Source organism: Podarcis melisellensis, assembly GCF_964234715.1.
Source record: "Podarcis melisellensis genome assembly, chromosome: 16".
NCBI lineage: Eukaryota > Metazoa > Chordata > Lepidosauria > Squamata > Lacertidae > Podarcis > Podarcis melisellensis.
The window spans coordinates 39,934,444-39,942,967 of NC_138533.1; the positions used below are offsets into that span (position 1 = coordinate 39,934,444).

At 41.1% G+C, this 8,524-nt stretch overlaps 1 protein-coding gene across 1 annotated transcript; it reads right to left on the bottom strand.

The window, feature by feature from the left end:
* Window positions 1–530: 530 nt before the first annotated feature.
* Window positions 531–3,476, bottom strand: LOC309359366 (uncharacterized protein). Its single transcript, XM_081892929.1, has 3 exons — window positions 2,390–3,476; window positions 2,033–2,152; window positions 531–807 (listed from the first exon to the last, which is right to left on the bottom strand). The coding sequence occupies exons 2-3, from the start codon at window positions 2,049–2,051 to the stop codon at window positions 623–625; spliced, it is 204 nt and encodes a 67-aa protein (XP_081749055.1). The 5' UTR covers window positions 2,052–2,152; window positions 2,390–3,476; the 3' UTR covers window positions 531–622.
* Window positions 3,477–8,524: the final 5,048 nt, after the last annotated feature.

The window sequence follows — 8,524 nt, forward strand, 5'->3', positions numbered from 1 at the left end:
CTCCTCCTCCTCCTTCATGGATCACTGCCTTGCCATGGTGAAGGGGCTTGAATAACTCAGAGAAACTATGAGCTATGTCGTGCAGGGCCACCCAAGATGAACAGGTCATAGAGTTTTGACCAAACGTGATCCACCTGGAGCAGGAACCGGCAAGCCACTCCAGTATCGTTGCCAAGAAAACTCCATGGACAAAGGCAACAGGCATGTATTTATGTACTTAAGCCTATATTGTTTGGAGATTGTTATTATTTTGGTAATGTTTGCCAAATTGTTTTTTGTTTTTGTTATTTTGATAGAATTTACTCACATGTTCTGTATTTTATATATTTGTATATTTCCAACGCTCTTCATTTCAGTGTTCTTTAATGTTTGCTGTGAAACTGCTTTGGGTACAATTCATTGTGGAAAAGCAGCATATAAATAACCTCAATCAATCAACCAAAAAATAATTAAAATAATTTGCCGTGCATTTTATATATCTAAAAGGTGCATAATTAAGCAGGTAACAAAATAAACTTGTCGAGTCTCTAGAATAGAAATGGAATTGTGTTTATTGATTGGGTGTTGGATAGACAGTGCATCTGGGCTCCATCTGTAAGCTGCTGGTGGAAAACATGAGCTGTCACTTAAGCACCAGGAAATAAGTGGTCCAGCCAGCCAACAGCAGCGCCCCTAACAGCACTGTGTAACTGAACAGCACAAAAGCTAGGAGTTCCTTCAGCACCTTCAGGAAATGGACAGCAAACGATTCCTGCATGATTCTGGCTTTGCAATGTGGTGGAAATAATTGCATGGGAATAGTCTGATCTGCAAGGGAGACAGAGACAAAACAAAAGTAGGATTAAAGTTGTATTGTAAAGCAGAAACTGATCTTGTGATATACAACAGTGACCTAAGCCGATATATATAATAGAGCAATCACATACACGTTAACTCATAAGTAAGTTTTGCTGAATTCAAGGGGGCTTGACCACACTCTAAGTTGGTTAATGGCTAGAAATCTGTGCTCAGGCCGCTGATGGTCGCAGTACTCTGGGCAGATTTGAAAGTGGTTCTGCAAAATCTAAATTAGGAGTTTGAGACCAAGTAATATGTCATCTACACAAATGATTACTACACAAAGGGGTCAGCCAAACATGAGGAAATTAGACCCCACAAATGGATTGTGTGCAGTTGGAGAACAAAACCTCTCAATATATAGCTGATAATGCATTAATACCACCTAAATGCACCAATAAAAAGCAGTCTCTTCCTCCAAAGGGAGGGAGCCTCCTTTAATATTTAATGTTATAATTGCATCTAATGGACAGACTGGCAGAAAACTTTTGCTTTGATTTAGGGTTGAGTACATATTGTTTAGCTTGCATCTTTTTATCTGCCCCAAATAACCAGCATTAAAGTGGGAAATCCATTGTGGTAAAATTGATATACAGTACTACTGCAACATAGCCATCTGCAGTGGTCCTTAAACTTTGGGGAAGTAAGGGCGCTGCACCCTTTCAGTTCCCAGGGCTTTGGAGCTTATATGCTTGGCTGCCCTATTCCATACTGCACATTTTTGCCATTATTAAGATTTGATGAGCCAATTCAGTATAAAGATAAAAAAATCCTATTCTTTCTCAGGGTGTTTGTATATGGAAGGGTTTTTTTTAAGAGGCACACACACATTGAGAGGGTCACAGACTAAAGAAACACACGTTTGTCTCAACAACAGAAAAATAAAGCCAGGAAGCTAATCCAGGAAGATTATTTTTCTCACACAATATGAAAGCTGTTGGAAGTGAACTGAGTTTCCATAATGCCAAGTACCTGCAATAATTATTAAAAGCAATGATCGAATAAATTTGTAAAACTGTGTTTAATAATCTGTTAATTATCTGTTAAATAATCTGTTAATTATTCTTAATATCAATATATGTCTGCTGATCTCATGCAAGGTTTTATTATATATATGAAGAAAACAATATAGTTATCAGACCACAAGTTTAAAATATTTTACATGATATAAACTAATTTAGAAGAAGTTTCTTACCCTGGGCAAATGACGGCATTTACTTAAAGTTGCTCTGCACCTTTGTTTCTGGTCTCTCCCTTTAGCGTCTGGCTTGTGGGAGGCTTGTGATGTAGCTGGATCTTCTTCGAGTCTGTTAATCTGGAGAGGCAGGCATAATGACGCTGTATTTACAAGGCAGCTTAAGTAGGAATGGACTAGGTGTGGTCAGGGACAGGACCGCAGGATATACAGAACTCCTTTGTTCATCTTCATTGTCACACAAAAATATCCCTAGTGGGTTTTTTAAGTGAAAGTTTAATGCACGCAGCCTGGGTGTCTTAAAAATTGCATTGTACTGTATTTCATAAACTGTCATTCCCGCCCCCCACCACTTACAATTGTGCTTTTGTTTCTGGTTCTTCCCGTCCACAATTTTCAGTAACAGTTGTGTGTATGATTTCAGTTATATACTGCAGCTGCTTCAGACAGGCACAGAAACCAGGAGGGCAAGGGCTGGGAAGTTGTGGCCCTCCACATGTTGTTGGGCTCAGTGTCCCCTAAGTCTTAGCCAGCATGGCCAGCAGTCAAGGATTATGGGAGTCATAGTTCAACAGCAACTGAAGGGTCACAGGTTCACCAACCCTGTAGAAGGAAAACAAGTATGCATAATCCAAACTAAAAAGTCCTCTAATACGTATTGACAACTATTGGCCGTGGGCTCAGGTGTAAGGAGAAGGAAAGATAACTATCAGGGTGCCTCATACCTCCACCTCAGCTCCAATGTTTCAGGAAGCTTATGATTTCCTGCACATTTCCTGTTACAATCTTTTTAATGGTCCTGTGCATAGAAGCCAACTCCTAGGAGCCTAGGGGGCTTTGCCCTCCCCAATAAAATATTTGAGGGGGCCATGCTCCCCCCCCCCAGTTGATGGGCATTGCCATTCAAATAGTGTGTGTACACCGCATTGTGTGATCAATTATGCAGGGTGGGGCTTACCTGGGCCGCCACAATATTTTATTCAAGTTGGCACCCCGGTCCTCTGTCTTGAAGATTAACACCAAAGGCACAAATCCCCTTGTTTAAGAAAAACGAGTGTGTGACCCGTGATGGTAAAGTTGTTGTAATTTGGCCCACTCAGCTGCCTGGTTCTTTCCACTTGGGATGATGGTGTGATTGTGACGTTGCTACCATTTTGATTTTCTCAAGATGACAGGACCACCCAGCACCCTATTGCATCAGAGCAAAGGCATCTCCATTATGTTTTGGATGACAATTCCCATCACAAATATCTCATTTCTTGGTTGATTCCAGAGAGACTGGCACAGGGCCCATGGCTGATTCTTTTATTAAGAGTCCTAATATAGCTCAATTTGCATTGCTGAATCGAGAATAAAAGGCATCTTATCTCATGACAGCAGTGAGACAGGGCACACAGACCTCCCATCTCAGAACAGCCATGCCTCCCACCATAAAACTATATTATAATTTTTTAAATTTTTTTTTGCATTTTAAAATTTTTTATTGATATCCTTTTATATACACTATATCCACGCTTCAACCTTATACATACATTTTGGACTTCCTTCGGCGTCGTTGAATCTTCATTCGTGTTTAAATCTTAGATACACATTTCATATTACATATTGCCATTCATACTCCTTTAGTACATTGTTTCCATTAAGCAACACTTATTAGTTCTTTACAGAGCCTCTTTAAATCCCGCAAGCGTTGTTTTTACCATACATTTGTTCTCCAGATATCCTACGAATTTTCCCCAGTCTTCAATAAATTTTTGATCTTTTAAATATCTAATTTTCCCTGTTAACTTATCCAACTCAGCATATTCTATCATTTTTTCTCTCCAATCTGCCACGGTTGGGGTTTCTTCCTGTTTCCACCTCTGGGCTACTACTATTCTGGCTGCCGTCACCGCATACTGAAAGAGTTTATGGTCCTTTCTCCTAATATCTTTTCCCATAATACATAGTAGAAAGGCTTCTGGTTTTTTAACAAAGGTATAGCCTAAGATCTTTTTCAGTTCGTTGTATATTTCCTCCCAAAAACTTTTAACCTTCTTACACTCCCACCATAGATGGTAAAATGTCCCTTCCATTTGTTTGCATTTCCAGCATTTGTTGTCTGTCTTATACATCTTGGCCAGTTTAACGGGTGTCATATACCACCTGTACTGCATCTTCCACACATTTTCCTTCAGTTTTTCCCAATCTTCCATTTGGATGTTATACCCGAAGTCCCTGGCCCATTGTACCATCACTGACTTCACCTCCTCATCCTTCGTATGCCACTCTAATAAGATTTTGTACATTTTAGAGAGATTTTTGTGTTCGCTATTTATTATCTCCTTTTGAAATATGGATTCTTTCTCCTCGTACCCCCTTTCCTTCACCTCTGTTTTAAACATCTCGTTTATCTGAAAATAGTGAAGCCAACCCTGTGTGAACATTTTTACCTGCTCGTATGGTTTGATTTTCCATTTTCCCCCTTCATTAATGACCATCTCCCCGTACTTCCCCCACATTTCTTCCATATTGACTTTCTTGACGCTTGTTAACTCCTGCGGGGATAGCCAGTGTGGTGTTCTCGGTTCCAGTATGTTTTTGTATCTATCCCAAACCTCAATTAATGGACCCTTAAAGATATGACAGGTGAACCCCTTATGTACCCTCTTTTTATCGCTCCATAAATACGCATGCCACCCAAATTTGTTATTATATCCTTCCAGATCTAGTAATTCTCTGTTTTCCAACTTAACCCATTCTTTTAACCAGCACAGACAGGATGCTTCATAATACAGTCTCATGTCTGGGAGGGCGAAGCCCCCTCTTTCTATTGTATCGGTTAACAACTTAAATTTGATTCTGGGCTTCTTCCCTTCCCAAACATATCTGGAGATCGCTTTTTGCCATTCTTTAAAATTTTTATATCCTTTTAGTATGGGTAATGTTTGGAACAGAAATAGCAATTTGGGTAGCAGCATCATTTTTACCATGGATATTCTTCCCCAGAGCGATAGTTTCATTCTGGCCCAGACCTCCAAGTCTTTTTTAATTTTGTTCCAAACCGGGATGTAATTATTTTGGTATAAGTCAATATTTTTGTTGGTAATCCAGATTCCCAGATATCTTATCTTTTTAACAACCTTGATTTCAGTTTGTTGTTGCACTCTTACCACCATGTCCTGATCCATGTTTTTAACAATCATTTTTGTCTTACTTTTGTTCAGTTTAAAACCTGCGAGCTTCCCGAATTCTTCCATCTCACTCAGGATCACCCTTATACTTTCTATAGGTTCTTCCACCGTTAACACTACGTCATCCGCGTATGCTTTAACTTTATACTCATTTAAGCCTAATGTTACCCCTTTGATTTTTTTGTTTTGTCGTATTGCATTCAATAGGACCTCCAACACCACTATAAAGAGCAGCGGTGAGAGCGGGCAGCCCTGTCTCGTTCCCTTGCATATATTTATGTTCTCGGTAATGACATTATTGACTATCAGCCTCGCCTTCTGCTCGGTGTAAATTGCCTTGATACCATTCAGAAATTCTTGTCCCACATCCATTACCTCCAAATTTTTTAACATGAAGTCCCAGGTTACATTATCGAAGGCTTTCTCCGCGTCTATGAAAATTAAACTAGCTGTTTTGTCGTATCTGTCTGAAAGATATTCGATGATGTTAATTATAGATCTTGTGTTGTTTCTTATTGATCTGCCCGGGAGAAAGCCCGTCTGATCTTCAAAAAACTATATTATAAATTATGTGGTTTTAAGCCAACAGCTTTATGTTTCCTGCCATAAACCAATAACACATTAAGATTTTTTTTAAACACACATGCCTTGGATCGACTACACATAAATTGCAAACAATAAAACCATCAGTTATAGTAAAGGCATACATGTAGTAAATTGTTACTTGAAATCAACTAATTTGAATAACTTATTTTCTCGGGGTTTATCCCTGAAAATTGACATATTTTCTAAACAGATTGGGAAAGAGAATGTAATACTGTACTTGCTTAAGTTCTGTTTAGTAAAGGAATGTATCTATCTACTTGTTAGCCTGAGGTTGGTTTCTCAACCTACAATTTTTGTGTGCTAAAAACAGGAGGCTAATTCTCCCCTTAATGCAGCATCTGTTGTAGAAGGAAGTTAAGGGATTGAGCTGGTGGTTGCTGAACAACTCCCAGCACGCCTGGAGGATGTGGACCATTTGGATCCCTTCCAATAGGGATTCAGGCCTCATCATGGGACTGAAACTGCCTTGCCTGCGCTGGTTGATGATCTCTGGCGGGCTAGGGACAAAAGTGAAAGCTGTTTCCAAGTTCTGCTGGATCTCTCAGAGGCCTTTGATACCATTGACCATAACATCCTTCTGGAATGTCTAGAGGGGCTGGGAGCTGGAGGCACTGTTATACAGTGGTTCTGCTCCTTCCTCCTGGACAGTGTCCAGAAAGTGGGGGGGGTGAATGTTCAGACCCCTGGGCTCCCACTTGTGGGGTGTCTCAGGGCTCCATCCTCTTGCCCCATGTTTTTTAACATCTATATGAAGCCACCTAGAGAGATCATCAGGGGGGTTGGGCTGGGTGTTCATCAGTATGCGGATGATACCCAGCTCTCTCTTTTAAATCAGATCCAGTGACGGCAGTGAATGTCCTGTGTGAGTGTCTGAAGGCGGTTGGAGGATGGACGGTGGCTAACAGATTGGGGTTGAATCCGGACAAGACAGAAGTACTATTTTGGGGGGACAGGGGGCGGGCAGGTGTGGAGGACTCCCTGGTCCTGAATGGGGTAACTGTGCCCCTGAAGGACCAGGTGCACAGCCCGAGAGTCATTTTGGACTTACAGCTGTCCATGGAGGCGCAGGTCAATGCTGTGTCCAGGGCAGCTGTCTACCAGCTCCATCTGGTACGCAGGCTGAGACCCTACCTGCCCGCAGACTGTCTTGCCAGAGTGGTGCATGCTCTGGTTATCTCCTGCTTGGACTACTGCAATGCACTCTATGTGGGGCTACCTTTGAAGGTGACCCGGAAACTGCAATTAATCCAGAATGCGGCAGCTAGACTGGTGACTGGGAATGTCCACCAAGACCATGTGACACTGGTCCTGAGAGATCTGCATTGGCTCCCAGTACGTTTCCAAGCACAATTCGAAGTGTTGGTGCTGACCTTTGAAACCCTAAACAGCCTCGGCCCTGTATACCTGAAGGAGCATCTCCACCCCCATCATTCTGCCCAGACACTGAGGTTCAGCGCCAAGGGCCTTCTGGCAGTTCCCTCACTGTGAGAAGTGAGGTCACAGGGAACCAGGCAGAGGGCCTTCTCGGTAGGACACCTGCCCTGTAGAAATGCCTCCCATCAAGGCAATAAGCAACTATCTTACTTTTAAAAGACATCGGAAGGCAGCCCTGTTTAGGGAAGTTTTTAATGTTTAATGCTGTATTGTGTTTTTAATATTTGGTTGGGAGCTGCCCAGAGTGGCTGGGGAAACCCAGAAAGATGGGCGGGGTATAAATAATAAATTATTATAAGTGTCAGACCCAGAGTCTTCTACCCCCAGGGGGTTGGAGTCGATGATCCTTGTGGTCTCGTCCAACTCTATGATTCTATATACACATCACACTTAGAAGTCCATTTTGCACAGAAGAAAAATTGTCACAGCTTCTCCAGAACATTACAGCAACATTTAAAGGCGACTTCTGCTGTAAACACAAGTCTGGTTTCCTGAGCTCAGTCCAAGATATCTTTCCTCTAAACACCACATGGCAAGTGCCTTCTCAGCAGGCTTACTGCTCAAATTGTGTCTGTACACACCCTTTATCAGATAAGTACCACACTCACCTACACTTTAAAAATAAAGTTTATTTTTTACCCTTAATGCTGCCTGCCTCCTTCTGGTTATTTCAAATGAAAGCATCTCTATTTAAAGTGACATGTTTCACTGAGATGCATTATAGCTTAGCAAATGGACTCTAAATTTAATCAGGCACCCTCATTATCGAATTATTATCCTTGGGATAAGCAAGGCCTTCCCCACAAACAGATCAAAATCAAGCTACTCAGGAAGCCATTTAGGATGCAATTACTCCCCCAGTGATATGGTGAAAAATGTCAGCTTTTCCCAAGAAACATGCAAGCTCTTCCTCATGTACAAATCTATAAACTGACCCTGGAAATTTGAAGAAAGCAATGAAGGACACGATTGCCTTTACAGCAATAACTGAAGCTTAATGTGAAAGTATCACGTACTTGTTCTGAAGGAGATTCATTTACTTGTGCTTCTGATACAGAACAATTAGTACACATTAACAATTGCAGAAAGAACTATTTTCCTTGCGAATTTGGCACTTGCATGTTTTGCTTGAATTATAAATTCTAGTAGTTACTTTTCTTGTTTATCTTTATAGTTGCCCATTCTTTACTGGGAAATCCTGACTCCATGGAAAGCAAAAGAAACCAAATTAATTTAGTTTCAGGGCACACAAAAATTACTTTTAGGGAACTTTTAAGCT